Source organism: Terrapene carolina, unplaced genomic scaffold (genome assembly GCF_002925995.2).
Source record: "Terrapene carolina triunguis isolate 2854851 unplaced genomic scaffold, T_m_triunguis-2.0 Scaffold210, whole genome shotgun sequence".
NCBI lineage: Eukaryota > Metazoa > Chordata > Testudines > Emydidae > Terrapene > Terrapene triunguis.
In genome coordinates this window covers 44,585,399-44,602,899 of record NW_020664561.1, presented here as the reverse complement: position 1 = coordinate 44,602,899, position 17,501 = coordinate 44,585,399, and the positions used below count along the sequence as shown (strand labels likewise).

Here is a 17,501-nt window from a genome sequence, read left to right as displayed (position 1 = left end):
TTAGAGGCAGAAGGAATACCAGTCACAGCTAAGGACATATTGAAATACAATAGGGTATTTCAAAAAGTTTTTTTCAACTACAGTGTGTGTATTATATATAATTTCATAGGCGCTGCCTGATTCTGCAGACACTTACACATGATTAACTTCAGTGTGATTGTTCACAAGCATAAAGTTAAGTAACTGTGTAATCATTTAAAGGATTGGGCTTTTATTCAATACACATTTATTTAGCAAAGTTTTTAACAATTTATTGGTAAAATAGTAACTGAACTATTCACTGCAGTTACATTTAGCATTGCTTCATCCTGCTCTCCAATATATGCCTTGTCAGAAATATTTAACATTTGTTTTTAAATAAAACATTAAGATAAATTTGACTTGTGAGAGCTTATTCTTTCTTGAAGCATAAACACATAACTCTATTAGTGCTAATGGGAATTAGAATAAAACTTTATCCGTACAGCAACTTTCATATAAAAAGTGTATCCCCAGAACATATCATAGGGTTAAATACAAATAAAAGCAGGAAGAGAGAAACTAAGGCATTGACAGGTGATAAAAAACAATTTTTTTCAAAGATCTAAGAACAGATGGTCAATCAGTGAGGTGGAGGCACACAGGAAGGCTATGACAGATGGCAAGAGTGGCAGAGGAAAAGGCTTTGGGCCAACAGGGAGGCTGAACTGGCAAAAAGCTGGTGCTAGCTGAGTCAAGGGAGAACAGAGAAGGAAAGAGAAACAAGGTCCATGAGATAGAAACATCTCCCCATCATTGATAGGAGAAGGAATTGCCTTGACATGTTCACTGGTGTCTCAACAAAGCAGCTCAGTAAAATATAACCAGCAGATAAAGTGAAGGAAGTAGTAAACAAAAATTATTCATTATAAAAGTGATCCATATTGGAGACTTCAAAGAGATGCCACATGGGGGACAAATAAACGACAAATAAAACCCTCTCAGTTTTGGGAGTTTCATTATACTTTCCCCTTACATTTTCCCCTTTTCCATTATATAAATACCAGGCTTAGGTTAACTTTTGCACTGATAGCATTTGTCAGAGCATGAAATCCATTACTAACCAAAAAAAAAAGAGAGTGCTGGGAACTGCAGACCCAAAATGTTAACCAGTATTCAGAAAGCATTCATATAAAGCATCTTTTAAAATAAAAGCAAAAATGTTAAAACAAATTTTGCAATAACTACCCAGTTACTAGTGTGGCTATGACACATAGTTCAGTCTAATGAAAACTAGCAACTACACTAAACATCACAACTGCTTTCTTTATCAGTGAATGATGTACTACAAACAACAACATGAGAGCCTCTTCTCTGAAGAAAAGGAAAGGATGCTGCAGTTAAGCTTCAAACTGAAAATGCAGCTCTTATTTTAGAGTGGGGGGAAATAGTTCCAGCTGGAAAAGAAGTAATTTCTAAACAGCTGGGAACGGATTCAAAGAAATACACATACTGTACATGGTGGAATTATTTAAGTGAGGGCATGGACAGAGCAATTAGTTGACAGTGTAGGTTTTAATCCTCCAGTTTCATTACCTCTTGTCTTCAGTTCATCTTCTTCCACCTCTATATCTAAAGCATCAAATACAGTAACTAGAGGAATCTTCAGTGTTGGATTACCAGGTATTTTAAAATCCTTATTGGAAGAAAAGACAAAATATAAGTGTGATTATGTTTATAAATCCATTTTTTCTTTAAGTGTTAGTACGGTTTTACTAACATATGCCTATGAACTAAACATAGGAGTTCATTCAAAATAACTGCCTTCTAAATGCATGTTTCATTTTATGTAAAGCAAAAGTAGTTTGCAGCTATGCTATGAAAGCTTACTAATTCAAGCAGGTACTTATGGTAAGAATACAGCACTGCACCAGTTTCTGGAAAACGCTGAGAAAACAGATCAGTCAAAATACAATGCCAAACACTGTAAGATTTCCTGCCACTGCTTCAGGAACAGCAAGCCTGCTTTGCAATTCACCACATAACAATGGATTATAACACAACATTTATAAAGGATTATGTGAAAGTCAGCACAAAAATTTGCCATCAGATGGCCCACTGCATTTAATCAAGAGAGACAGAAGGTGTTGAAAAGGGATCCTGGCGGCTCTGGTCAGCACCCTGACCGCCTTTTGGGTCAGGACCCCCATGGTTACAGTACCGCCGACCGGGCGTTAAAAGTCTGGTTAGCGGTGCTGCGGAACTAGGGCAGGCTAGTCCGTACCTGTCCTGGCTCCGTGCTGCGTTCCGGAAGCAGCCAGGAGGTCCAGCTCCTAAATGGGGAGACCACAGGACTCTGCGCGCTGCCCCCACCCCGAGTACCGGCTCCGCACTCCCATTGGCCAGGAACCAAGGCCAATGGGAGTTGCGGAAGCGGTGCCTGCGGGTGAGAGCAGAGCCCAGAGCCTCCTGCCGCACCTCTGCCTAAGAGCCGGACCTGCTTCCGGGGCGCAGTGCGGATCCACAGTGCCAGGACAGACAGGAAGCCTGCCTTAGCCCCCCTGCTGTGCTGCTGACTGGGCACCGCCGGAGGTAGAGCCTGTCCCCCAACCCCGAGCCCCCACCCCCTGCCCCGAGCCCCCCCCCAACCTGGAGCCCCCTCCTGCACCCCAAACCCCTCATCCCCAGCCCCACCCCAGAGCCTGCACCCCCAGGCAGAGCCCTTACCCTGAACCCCTCATTTCTGGCCCCACCCAGGAGCCCGCACCCCCAGTTAGAGCCCTCACCCCATCCCGCACCCTAGCCCTCTGCCTCAGCCCAGTGAAAGTGAGTGAGGGTAGGGGAAAGCAAGCCACAATGGGGGGGAAGGGGGAGGGAGAGAATGTAGTGAGCGGGGGGCAGGGCCTCAGGGAAGGGGCGGAGCTAGAGTGTTCGGTTTTGTGGGATTAGAAAGTTGGCAACCCTAACAGAGATGCAGTATGAGATAGGCAAATTGTTATTGTATTTTATGTCATTTTTCTGTGAGCACATAAGGGGAGGAAATCCTAAGCACAATTTTAAGGTAAAAAGCAAGACAAATGTCACAAATCATGCTAATTTCTCCTTATGCAATGTCATGTACACTGCAACTTCCTTGAGGGTAGAAAAACAATTGGGTATTGGATGCATTTCAAATCTGAATTCTGCAATCATGCCAAGCATTATGTTTAAGTCAAGACATCATATATTTCAGGAGCACACGTGAATAACATCAGAAAATCCAATATATTTAGCTGAAACACTATACAATTAGAATTCTGTGGTTGGTGTTTTAAGATAAAAAAATTATGCCCTATTTCAAATCTACTAATATTAAAATTGAAAACATGCTAAAGTTATACAAGTATTTTTCAATCATTTCTTCAGCGGTATTTTTCCCCTAGAACTTCTGTGACTTCCCTAATAATATTGTATTGTATACATTTTGCCAATATCTTCTTGGATTCCAACCACTTAGTAGATTCCAACATATGTTGTTAAAAGAATACCCGGTATATTTTCTGGTATAATTTTCTTTAAATCAATTTCTTGTAATTTTTGGGTTTACTGTACTATGTTCTCCCCCAGGAAAAAAAACCCCACAAAATATTGTGCTTTTATTCACTTTACTCTTTACACACTTATTTTTTACTCTTGTATTTGAACTTCAGCTGTCATTTAACAAGTAGTTAAGCATATAAATAAATAGTGTCTATCCAACATTCTTCACATTAAAATCACTCATCTGTTGACTACAGGGAAATTCTGATGCAGCTTCTCAAGGAAAATGCGGTATGTCTAAATATTAATTATTTAGTGTTCCAATGTGCACAGCACTGTTCAAAAGGTCCAGTCCTGCAAAGGGCTGAGAATCCTCAACTCTCACTGATTTCAGTGGGAGAAATAGGTATGTGCTGGATGTGCAAGTCAGTACGTTCTCCAAGGAAGGTATTTTCAATTTACTTTTAAAATATACAGCATAGTTTATTTTAATGGCATAGTTTTAGCTTGTACATAGAATCTTTAAATACCTGTTTTTTCCCCCTGCTTTCTTTATTTGTCCCAATTCAGCTATTTCTTTTTCATTAATTGGAAGAGCTTATGAGGTTATACCCTCAACTTGATGGCATTTCTCTGTAATGTGATTGCTTTAGAATGCAACATCTGATCAATTCCAAAATATTCTTGGCATCAATGGCCAGAACCCTAACAATTTTGGTGAAAATCAGAAAGGAGGAAAATGGGGAACACATGTGGCCCATGACATCTGCTAGCACAGCCAGAGCTTCAAGGACCTCTCCAATTATCTATAGATCAAACAACTCTTTGAGGGCACCCATTAACACCTTCCAGCCTCAGAATACCTCATCTCCTCTCTACCCATTCTTCCCCATAGAGTTTAACATGTTGACACCATGAATGACTTATCTCCCAGAGAAATAATAACGGAGGGGGAGGGGGAAAGAGAGGAAGAGGAAAGGGGAAAATGGGGGTGTCCGTCTAGCCCCTGGCAGATGCGGGGTGGGGGAATGAGGGACACTGGTGTGTGTGTTAGGAAGTGATGGAAGACACACAACTCCTGGTGAGGAGAAATTGTGGGGCCCGAGTATGAAGGAGGGAACACAGATTGTCCCGGGCATGGATGGCACACAGAACTCCTGGAATGAGGGTAGGAGGAAATGGGAGGTGCAAACAGATGCTGGCACGGATGGACAATAAGGGACCCTGGTATGAGAGGAAGGGCAATGAGGGAGCACAAAGAACCACTGATGGGGAGGGGAGGGAAGACTGGGGGTGGCACATAGAGACGCTGGTATGAGGGAAGAATGGAGGACTCTGCTATGGGAGGAGGGGAGATGGGGGACAGATCAAACCCCTGGCAGGGGAGAGATTGGGGAATCACTGAAATAGAGCAACAAAGAATCCTGTGGCACCTTATAGACTAACAGATGTAGTGGAGCATAAGCTTTTGTGGGTGAATACCCACTTCGTCAGACGCAACGTTGCGTCTGACGAAGTGGGTATTCACTCACGAAAGCTTATGCTCCAATACGTCTGTTAGTCTATAAGGTGCCACAGGACTCTTTGTTGCTTTTTACAGATCCAGACTAACACGCCTACCCCTCTGATACTGAAATAGAGGGGCTAGAAGGTGGCACACAGGGAGCTGGAGAGGGGAGATGCAAGGAGCCCTGGTGTGCACAATGAGCTCTGCCTAAACAAGTTACAAAGTGTGCTACCCCCTAGATATTTTACTCTTTCAGCTACAAATGTTAATTGTTATAAATTATGTGTTAACAATGGTCAAGTTCCTCTATGTTATGATCATGTAATAAATGGCAGTTTAGAAATTTAAATTTCTAGTTTCATTTTCATTATAAAGTTTCCTAAATCCTGGCCATGTGTAAACGTGAAAAAGCTTAACTATCCTAACTGCACTACAAATAATATCAGCTCTCTGATGACTTAATTGTACCTTAATGTGTCTTTGATGACAGCATGCTTTCATGATTAAGTTATTGTTCACTTTTCTTTTAAAACACACACACACACACACACAGAGATCATTTACTCCTGCCCTCTGAGGAAGCATATATCATAGCTAAAGAGACCAAAATTACTACAACAACTGTGGATGTACTGCTCAATGGGGAAAAAAAATCTCCAATAAGAAAAAAATTACATACCTTGTTAGTAATTTATAACGATGCAAACCCAGTAAGTTTTACTGAGCTATACCAGAAATATAAGGTCATGCAAATCCTCTTAAATTTTTTTATATTAGTGGCTGAATGAATACAGACTGACAGTTGCCTGCATGTTTCTCCTGATAAACACAATACTTGTGTCTCCATGTGAATCTGAACCTCTCTTTGGCTAGAGGCTCCATAAACAGACACCAAAACAACTTACTCTTCTGCATACAGTAGCCAGTAATAATTTGAATGTGACAATTAAAAACTTCTCACTAACCACAGGATGGGAAGCAAAGCTAAATGATTATTCCCATCTTAAAAACTCAAATGTAATTTCATATTCTCTGGTTGATTTAAAAGATTAAATAAAATACACTCATAACATCATTCTTGGGAAACAAATAGAATGATACACAGAAAGATTTAATGTAGGTTGGGCGTTAAGGTGCATTAGTCCTCAGAGACATAAGAAGGGAAGAGTACAGTACAGAGAATCATATTATTTCCAACACCAGATAAGACACAACTGGGAAATAAGACAAAGCACAGCTAAAACAAGGTCTGTGTGTATTTCACTTGTTTAAAGAACATACCTGTACACTATTTCCTTGTGTTTGGTGAGACAGTCTGGCATTTGGTAATGGAGAATGAGATCCCAATTTTCTATCCAAAAATACCTCTTTGCTACATGTATAACACCAGACACGCAGGGTGGTAAGGTTGACAGTTAAACAGTGCTTTGTGTCCTAAAACAGAAGAAAAAAAATAATTTCGGAACTTACAGTTCTGGCTTGGACACACTGAGGTTTAATGTATTAATACGTGAAATCTTTCAAAAAAGACTAACACGTACAAGGTAAAAATATTAACTCTAGCAGCAATTCAGCTGCTCCTGAAACCCAAGCTTTTAACTCGCAACACCTAGATTGAAGGGGTCCAAACCACATTACAAACACCATCCAAGAGGTATGTCTGCTTTAACTATCAGTACAAGTGTTGTCCATAATCATCTTAAACTGTTACAATTCACTGGCCAAGAAAGTATCTGGATATTGGTAGGGCCCTATCAAATTCATGGTCCATTTTGGTTAATTTCATGGCCAGCTGATTTTAAAATTAGTCAATTTCACATTTTCAGATGTTTACATCTGAAATTTCATGGTTTTGTAACCGTAGGGGTCCTGACCCAAAGGCAGTCAGGGTGGGAGGGTCATAAGGCTATTGTAGGGGGGCCAGGGGAAGAGGAAGTCTCATCCCTCCCCATCCCCAGCTGGAACTAGCAGCTGGAGCCCTGCGCCGGGTAGGAGTCCCCAGCCCTGTGCAAGATTTCATGCGGGAGATCAGATTTCATGGTCTGTGATGGGTTTTTCACTGCCATGAATTACCATTACCCAGGGCCCTACCAATGGGATAGAGTTTGTTTTCACTTCTAGGTCAGTATTTAAAAATCTCCCCTGGAGATAGCAAGTAATCAAGCCTTTGGCCCTTGAACAGCGGTCATATGGGAATGTAAAAAAAAGACATTTTAGTTCAGTTCTTAGAAAACTACAAACAAGACTGTCAGGAACCACAAAATGTTGGGGATATATCCTGAATCCAGTTAGTCAAACTGTTATAGTAGAAAGGACTTTTAAGTACAGTCTATGTACTCGGAACTGCCCCAAAATCAAGATTTATCTCAAATTGTAAACATCAGAACAGTAGCATGTGCGTTCTCTTCAGATATACAATGGATAACAATCCTGACAATCCTATGGCTGATTTGCTCGGGTTCAAGTATGTAGTTATGTTCAAGCAGAATAATGAAAGGGCGGGTCTCAAGCATGCTGCCTTATAAAGCCTAAGTTCTTTGATATTTCTAATCTCATACAGGTCAGTGTTAGTCTAACTGTAACTTAGCATTTTGGATTTAGTCCAACAAATATCTGGAGTTAAATGATGGTAGAAAAGGACGTTTACCCCTCAGGTCCCTCATGTAGGAATTTCCAAGCTAGTGGGTTCCTGTGAGACAGAGGTCCCCAAAGTGTGGGGCGCACCCCCCCTGGGGGGTGTGGAGGAACATCTGGAGAGGTGCGGCGGGTCCCAGCCACCCCCAGCTCCAGTCCTGCCCCCAGCCTCAGCACGGCTGTGCTCCCAGCCCCGCGGCAGCCCCCAGCCTTGGCCGCTGACTGCGTCTCTGTTCCCAGCCCAGGGCAGAGGCTGGGGACGAGGCTGCGAGCGGAGCTGCACCTGGCTGCGGGCCCGTCTGCTGGCCTCCGCCGCAGCCTGGCTGCAGCTCCGCTCCCGCTCTTGCCTTAAGCCTTGGCCCCTGGCCGCAGCCCCAGACCCATCCCCAGCCTTGGCCCCCTTACCCCTGTCCATATCCCTCCCTCCCTTCCCCAGGAGCCACAGCACTGCTCTAGGCTCGGGGGGTGGGGGGAAGGGAGGGCACAGACTGGGATGGGGCGGGGTGCAACCCTCAAAAGTTTGGAGACTGCTGCTGTAAGAGCGGACCCAGAAGCTCCTGCTTCGGAATCCCTAACACAATATATTTTCATCCAACACTCCTTTCTTCTTTGATCTCTCCATCTGAATTCCTTCTCTCTGATCACCACCTCCCCTCATTCAACATCACACCACACATTTGTCCCATCCCTGCCCTGTCACTGGGCCTTCTGCAATCTTCAGTCTATCAATGTTCGTGAATTCTCTACTAGATCAGGTCCCTCCTCCCAACCCTCTTGTCCACTCTCCACTCTGCTTTTTCCTCCACCCATGCCCCTTTCTACCACAGTGAAGTCCATTACACCAATTCCAGACCTGTCTTGCTCCCAGCATCTGCTCTCTCCATTACTGTTCTTGTGCTGCTGAACATCCTGGGACCTCACTAACTTCCTCCACTGCAGATTCCCTCTCCTTCAACTATCATCTGAAGGAGCAACTACACTTCTCCCACATTGAGTCCCATGCCCACAGTCTCCATCACTTCTTGGCACCATTCAAGTCCCTCCTTAAATCTCTCCCCTTCCTATCTCTCTGCACAGGATCTTGCAGACTTTCAGAGAGAGAAAAACAAAAACAAACAACAAAAATCAACAAAATCCACCAGGAATCTCCCCCTTGCACCTCCTCTTCCCTTTCTCCTGTCACCAGCTTTAAGGTCTTTTGCCTTTTCTCCTATAAACACCCATATCTTCCCCAGTGATCCCATTCCTCTTCCCGTCTCCTTACTTCTATTGCTCATTCTTCCCTTATCCTTCTTTCTCAACCTCTTCCCTTACAATATGAACAATGTCCTGGTCTCCCCTGTCCTCCAAAAACCATCCCTCAGTCCTACCTATGCCTCCAGCTACAGCCCCAGATTGCTCATGCCTTTAAACTCCTTGAACAGTCTACTATCAATGCAGTTACTTCTCCTCCAATCCAGTCTTGGACCCCCTCCATCTGGCTTCCAGTGTTTCCACTCTACTGAAACCTCTCTTTCTAGGGTCTCCAACTATTTCTTCCTACACAAATCTCAGCCTCTACTCTGCCTTCATCCCCTTTGATCTTCCTGCTGTGTTTAATATTATAGATCATCCTCTCCTTGATATCATATCTCACACTGGGCTTTCCAGATACTGCCCTCTCCTGGGTCTCCTCTTACCTCTCTGACTATTTCTTCAGTGGATCCGCCTCCTTTCTCTCACTCTGTGAGAGGGCTCTGTCCTTGGCCCTTTGATCTTCTGACTTTAAACCTTATTTTTGGGCAATAATCGGTTCACATGGCTTCAGCAGTCGCCTCTGGGCTGATGGCTCACAAATCTCTCTCCAGCACTAAGTCTCCTATCCATCTGTACTCTCATCTTCTCTCTCCAACATCTCTCCTCCTGGATGTCTTAAATAGAACATGGTCAAAACCCAACTCCTTATCTCTTCTCAAACCTTCTCCTCTTCCCTCTTTTTCTATCACTATTGATAATGTCATCCTCCTCCCTGTCACTCAGGTCTGCAATCTCGGTCATTTTTAATTCCTCCCTTTCCTTTGTCCCATACACCCAAGCTATTTCCAAATCCTGCCACTTCCTCTTCAATATCTCCAACATCTGTCCTTCTCTCTCCAGTCAAATATCTCATTCAGATCTTAATTACTCCAAGTCCCAGAGGCCTCTCTTCTCCAGCCATCCAAAAACACACGGTGAGCATTCTCTCTCTCTCTCACACACACACGCATACACACAGTGAGCAATCTCACACACACGGTGAACGCTCTCTCTTTCAAACACACGGTGAGCGCTGCTGGCTAAACTTACATTGCTTGGCTATTGATTTGATCATAACTTCCCGCTCTGAATCCCCCCACTGGCTCCCCATTTGCTTCTGCATCACATTTAAGCTTCTTGTCACCACTTACACAGCTCTGTCTCTCCCTACTTACTCTCTCTTAACAAGCTTCATGTTGCCCCTGTCCCCTTTGCTCCACCAAGTCTCCAAGTCTCTTCTGACAGTTTGCCAGCTTCTCACATAAATCAACCCTGTGGATTCTTCCACATGGCTTTCTATACATGATATGATATTCCCAAGCTCATCCTCAAAGCGGTACATTGTCACATTTAAGTGTCGCTGAAAGACTCCTCACAAGTTCCCTACAGTGACTCAAACAATACCATATATAAAAATTGTACGCTTCTCATTACAAGAGTGTTTGGAAAGTGCACAACACATGCAGGTGCTATCATAAATAATGGCATGGAAGCAGCCCTGCTGTTGCACAGGGTTCAAAGACACTCTTTTCCACACACACACACACACACACACACACACCCCCTTCGCACCTTCCTTCCCTCATATGACCACTCCACCCGAGTCCCTGCTCACAGCCTACTATGGTACTTTAATAGTACACAGAGCTTTGGGGCAAAGTACACTTCTTGTGCAAGCTGTTGTAAGCTACAGATAAAATTTTCTCTGTTAATATGGCCTTGAACAATGCCAGTGTTTTTGACTTGCAGACTTTTGGATAACAAAGCTGCTAGAAACGGTGACACCCTGTTTCCCCGAAAATAAGACAGTGTCTTATATTAATTTTTGCTCCCAAAGATGCGCTAGGTCTTATTTTCAGGGGAGGTCTTATTTTTCCTGGAGCTTCGGGGCCTTATATTCCGGGGTGGCCTTATTATCGGGGAGGTCTTATTTTCGGGGGGATGCCTTATATTACAGCGAGAGGCAAAACTGGAAGTAGGTCTTATTTTCGGGGGATGTCTTACTTTCGGGGAAACAGGGCATTTCCTACATTCATTTTCAGCAGAGTAACTGAAATAATTAAGTAGAACTTCCTTAATTATCAGGATTAGCCTTCACCTGCAGCTTCAGCTATGTAGAAGCCTACAATAAACTGCTACAAACTTCTACAGCAAGGGCTCAATATTCTCAAAGTGGAGGAGTTAAAAATAATTATTTCTAGCACAGCCAAATGCAAGAGAGAGAAAGCAAGAAAGCTAGTGAAAATGAGAGGGAGTGACAAACTGACATCAACCTTAATTGTTTCTCAAGCTAGAAAGGCCACTTCAGGGATTTTTTACTCCACATATCAAGTAACAAAGATCAGAAATGGCTATCTAGAATACTAGAGGGATGGATTAAATGGATAAAAAGAGCTTCAGTTAGATATGGGCTATTGTCCAGAAATTAAAGGAAACTGAACAAGAATGTGAGACGTTGTTAGAAATGACAGCAGATAAATCTATCTTTTCCCTTTGTGCTACCTGAAAAAAACAAACACTAATTTAGGGTGCAAGGAGGCAGCAATAAACTTCAGTACAATGCCAAGAGGTTTATAAATGTTTATAAGAAATGCAAGGTACCACCCACTCCACAAATGCCCCTACAAGTAGCTCACACAATATATCATTTTACTTAAAAGTTGTAAAACTGATCTTTAATGCTAGTCATTAGCAAATCAGATTGTGATATAATCCTAATATAGTATCTCAATGTCTAAACATTAGCTATATTATAGTAACACACTAAGGCTAATTCCTGATTGATACGCTATCCTGCTGTGAACAGTAAAAAAGATCCGTACCCCATGATATAATTATTCTAATTAAAGATAAGCTGCAAGAAGTAAAAATAGGAGAGAATACTGAAGGGTGGGAAAGGAGAAAGAGGATGAGGGTAAGAGTAAGTTTCTTCCTAAACAATACTGAAAGCAGTATACTTTTCGGTATCGTTTGCTACAGAGCTTTTTGGGATTCTGATCTATGGAATTTAGATACTGGTGTTGTTAATGAAATCAAAGTTTTTAAACACTTATGTACATCCATTCTCCAACATGTTGAAACACATTTATATAAGCCACCTCCCACCATTGTGCTATAAAGCAAAAAAATAAAGTATCACAAAAAGAAAACCTCTACTTGAAATTCAAACCAGTAAAAACAAATGAGAAATTCAATACAAGGAGAAAGGGATGTTAAGGTATTACATATAGGGCAAATAATGATAAAAAAAAAAGTCCCAGAGGCCTTAGGCAAAAGTCTTAAGGTATTTAATAGAAGCATAAAGAAATTATCTAAAATGATTGTCAGGGGCCACTGGATCCCCATCCAAGGGGCCACAAAGCTACAATCACCTGCCCACTTGAGATGTGATTCCTATATGGTAAAACTCATGGAGGAGCCCTTGAGCATAGCCAGGGTCTATGCCATTTATGATTTTAATAATCAACAGTGCTAGGTTAAAGTCAACCTGACACTTGGTAGACAGCCAATATCCACAACATGGGGTGGATGTAATATGAACACACCTGCTCCAATCAGTGAACAAATGTAGTATAGTCTGGACTAGCTGCATGCAGCCGAGTTACCCTGCAAAGAGAAATCTCAGTAATTGAGACTTGTGGTCACGAGGGCATTGTACTGCCTGTCATGGTATACAGACCAGACTCTTGTAATAACTGTAATGGGGATCCTTTGAAGCTGCTGGAAAAAAGAGACCCCTTGAAGTTCTCCTTAGCGCTCTAACCACATCTGGTAATGGAATGGGCAGGTGACCTTCAGAGGTGGGTACGGAAAATATGTCCTTCTCCAAAATGTGAACAGCCATTTGGGGTTCCTAGTATGGGAAAAGTTTGCAGCTATCAGCATCTGGGATTGAGTCAAAATTCCTGGGGGAATCAACAAGATTCTGCACTAGCATCCACATGGATTACTGCCTCCCTACAGCTTCCAATAAAGCCTCCTCTGACTAAGGCCTGGTCTACACTACGACTTTAATTCGGATTTAGCAGCGTTAATTCGAATTAACCCTTCACCCGTCCACACAACGGAGCCATTTAGTTCGAAATAAAGGGCGCTTAAAATCGATTTCTGTACTCCACCCCGACGAGCGGAGTAGCGCCAAAATTGATTTTGTCAATTCGAATTAGGGTTAGTGTGGCCACAATTCGATGGTATTGGCCTCCGAGAGCTGTCCCAGAGTGCACCATTGTGACCGCTCTGGACAGCAAGCTGAACTCGCATGCACTGACCAGGTAGACAGGAAAAGCCCCAGGAAAATTTGAATTTCATTTCCTGTTTGCCCAACGTGGAGAGCACAGGTGACCACAGATACCTCAGCTCATCAGCACAGGTAACCATGCAGGCTGATAATCGAAAAAGAGCACCAGCATGGACCGCACGGGAGGTACAGGATCTGATCGCTATATGGGGAGAGGATTCAGTGCTAGCAGAACTTCGTTCGAAAAGACGAAATGCCAAAACTTTTGAAAAAATCTCCAAGGGCATGATGGAGAGAGGCCACAATAGGGACTCAGATCAGTGCCGCGTGAAAGTGAAGGAGCTCAGACAAGCATATCAAAAAACAAAGGAGGCAAACGGTTGCTCCGGGTCAGAGCCGCGGACATGCCACTTCTACGCCGAGCTGCATGCAATTCTAGGGGGGGCCGCCACCACTACCCCACCTGTGATCGTGGAATCCGGGTCGGGGATAGTCTCTACACCTGAGGATTCTGAGGATGGGGAAGAGGAGGAGGAGGAGGAGGACGAGCTTGCAGAGAGCACCCAGCACTCCGTTCTCCCCAACAGCCAGGAGCTTTTTCTCAGCCTGACTGAAGTACCCTCCCAAGCCAGTAGCCAAGACCATGACCCCATGGAAGGGACCTCAGGTGAGTTTACCTTTTAAAATATAAAACATGGTTTAAAAGCGAGCGTTTTTTAATGATTAATTTGCCCTGAGGACTTGGGATGCATTCGTGGCCAGTACAGCTACTGGAAAAGTCTGTTAACGTGTCCGGGGATGGAGCGGAAATCCTCCAGGGACATCTCCATGAAGCTCTCCTGGAGGTACTCCAAAAGCCTTGCCACAAGGTTTCTGGGCAGTGCCGCTTTATTCCGTCCTCCATGGTAGGACACTTGACCACGCCATGCTTGCAGCAAGTAATCTGGTATCATTGCCTGACAAAGCCTGGCAGCGTATGGTGTTTGCTGGCATTCAAGCAACATCCGTTCTTTATCTTGCTGTGTAATCCTCAGGAGAGTGATATCGCTCATGGTAACCTGGTTGAAATACGGGAACTTAATTAAGGGGACAGAGGTGGCCATTCCTACTGGGCTGTTTGCCCCTGTGGCTGATAAGAAAACCTTCCCTGCAGTTAGCCAAGCGTGGGGGGGGGGGTGGGGGCGGGAGAGGGGGACCGGGGGGTTTAGTTTGGGTTCTGCAGGGATCTTCCCTGATACCTGCCACGCGGTGGGGGGAGGGATACAGCGATCATCCCAGAGAATTGGATGGTGGGGGGGTTAGTTTGTTTTCTGCTGCTGAAGGTTAAACAGGAAAACCGCAGCAGTCAACAGGCTTTGCTTGGTATGTGGGAAAGGAGGGCGGAGAAGCCGAAAGACAATGGCTTACCATGGCTGCCTGCAAGCTGAATTCTGTTGCCCGGACCTGCGTCTGTGATCTCTAACACCAAAGCCACAGGCACTCAATATTAAGATGGAAAATGCGACCTTGTACTGAAATCACATGTGCTATGTAATGTGAATAGTGTTTTTCACCATGAAAGAGTATAAGTATTGTTCTGTAAAATGTATCAATTTAAAAAATTCACTCCTTTCTTTCAACTCTCCCTACAGCAGCTGCAAATTTTTCAAGCCTCCCTCCTCCGTCCCGAAGGCTATCTCAGATAAGGCGTCGTAGAAAGAGGACGCGAGACGACATGTTCACAGAAATAATGGAATCCACACGCAATGAAAGAGCTCATTTGAATGAGTGGAAGGACACTGTATCTAAATTTAGGAAAGATGCCAGTGAACGTGAGGTCTTGAGGGACGCTCGAGATGAGAGGTGGCAGGCTGCAACGCTGGGGCTGCTGCGTGACCAAACGGACATGCTCCGGCGTCTGGTGGAGCTTCAGGAACGGCAGCAGGATGACAGAGTGCCGCTGCAGCCGCTGTATAACCTCCCTCCCCACTCACTATGTTCCATATCCTCCTCACCCAGACGTGTAAGAACGCGGGGGGGGGGGGGGGAGGCTCCGTGCACCCTCCCACTCCACCCCAGTGGACAGCCCAACCAAAAGGCTGTCATATTGAATTTGAGCAGTGGCCTTATACTTCCCTCATATCCTCCTCCCAAACCTCACCCAGATTACCTTCTTGGTTCTCTCCCTATGTTTATAATCACTTAATAAAGAATACATGATTTTTAAACGATAGTGACTTTATTTCCTTTGAAAGAAAGCTGGGGGGAGGGTGGGTTGCTTACAGAGAATGAATGAGTCAATAAAGGGGGCTGGTTTTCATGAAGGGAGAAACAAACAGAATTTTCACACTGTAGCCTGGCCAGTCATGAAACTGGTTTTCAAAGCTTCTCTGATGCACAGCGCTTCCTGGTGTGTTCTTCTAATCGCCCTGGTGTCTGGCTGCGCGTAATCAGCAGCCAGGCGATTTGCCTCAGCCTCCCACCCTGCCATAAAGGTCTCCCCCTTACTTTCACAGAGATTGTGGAGCACACAGCAAACAGAAATAACAATGGGGAGATTTCTTTGGCTGAGGTCAGAGCGAGTTAGTAGCGATCGCCAGCGACCTTTTAAACGGCCAAATGCACATTCTACCACCATTCTGCACTTGCTCAGCCTGTAGTTAAACAGCTCCTGACTCCTGTCCAGGCTGCCTGTGTATGGCTTCATGAGCCATGGCATTAAGGGGTAGGCTGGGTCCCCAAGGATAACTATTGGCATTTCAACATCCCCAACGGTTATTTTCTGGTCCGGGAAGTAAGTCCCTTGCTGCAGCCATTTAAACAGAGTAGTGTTCCTGAAGACGCGAGCATCATGAACCCTTCCCGGCCACCCCACGTTGATGTCGGTGAAACGTCCCTTGTGATCCACCAGTGCTTGCAGCACCATTGAAAAGTACCCCTTGCGGTTTACGTACTGGGTACCCTGGTGCTCCGGTGCCAAGATAGGGATGTGGGTTCCATCTATCGCCCCACCACAGTTAGGGAATCCCATTGCAGCAAAGCCATCCACTATGACCTGCACATCTCCCAGAGTAACTAGCTTGTGTAGCAGCACCTCAGTGATTGCTTTGGCTACTTGCATCACAGCAGCCCCCACAGTAGATTTACCCACTCCAAATTGATTCCCGACTGACCGGTAGCTGTCTGACGTTGCAAGCTTCCACAGGGCTATTGCCACTCGCTTCTCAACTGTGAGGGCTGCTCTCATCCTGGTATTCTGGCGCTTCAGGGCAGGGGAAAGCAAGTCACAAAGTTCCATGAAAGTGCCCTTACGCATGCGAAAGTTCCGCCGCCACTGGGAATCGTCCCACACCTGCAACACTATGCGGTCCCACCAGTCTGTGCTTGTTTCCCGGGCCCAGAATTGGCGTTCCATGCCTATAACCTGCCCCATTAACAGCATGATCTCCAAAGCACCGGGTCCCGCGGTTCGATAGAATTCCATGTCTATATCCTCATCACTGTCGTCGCCGCGCTGCTGTTGCCTGCTCCTCTCCGCCTGGTTTTCCAGGTTCTTGTTCAGCATAAACTGCACGATAAGGCGCGAGGTATTTACAATGTTCATGACTGCTGTCTTGAGCTGAGCGGGCTCCATGCTTGCCGTGGTATGGAGTCTGCAGTGTTCACCCAGGAAAAAAGGCGCGAAATGGTTGTCTGCCGTCCGTTGCTTTCATGCAGGGAGGGAGGGAGGGAGGGGTGAGGCTGTACCCAGAACCACCTGCGACAATGTTTTGGTCCCATCAGGCACTGGGATCTCAACCCATAATTCCAATGGGCAGGGGAGACTGCGGGAACTATGGGATAGCTATGGATAGCTACCCACAGTGCAACGCTCCAGAAATCGATGCTAGCCCCGGTACATGGACGCACACCGCCGAATTAATGTGCTTAGTGTGGCCGCATACAATCGAATTTATACAATCTGTTTCCCAAATTCGAATTATATAAATTCGGATTAATCCTGTAGTGTAGACGTACCCACAGTCTACTTATACAAACACACAATATAATGGACTTTCAAAGAACTACACAGCCATTCCCCCTTCTTCCTTAGCTCATTTCTGTATACATACAGCCTCAGCTATATTTCAGACATTGATTTTTGTCATCCATGGACTATATTTCACCCTCCACCTTTACCGTGTACTGGCGCCTTGTTACACTGTGGTGTGACCATTTGTTCAGAATGGTATACGAAAAGGGAAGGTAATATACGATTTTTACTTTTAACACCCCAGCGCATCTTTGCAAGAATGTGCAAGTATCAAGTAAAAATGAAAGCGTGAATGCTTGTTTAACTGTTGTTTGTGCTTCCTGGTCTCCATTTTGAATTCCACATGATGATGGTGGTAG

At 44.6% G+C, this 17,501-nt stretch overlaps 1 protein-coding gene across 1 annotated transcript in view; it reads right to left on the bottom strand.

The window, feature by feature from the left end:
• The window catches only part of LOC113407302 (ubiquitin carboxyl-terminal hydrolase 33), a 95,669-nt gene that overhangs the window by 53,881 nt on the left and 24,287 nt on the right, over nt 1-17,501 (bottom strand). Inside the window, exons 5-6 of the mRNA XM_029912372.1 lie at nt 6,266-6,418; nt 1,555-1,654 (exon numbers count right to left, since the gene is read on the bottom strand). Of these exons, the coding sequence (XP_029768232.1) occupies nt 1,555-1,654; nt 6,266-6,418 (253 nt within the window). The remainder of the gene's footprint in view (nt 1-1,554; nt 1,655-6,265; nt 6,419-17,501) is intronic.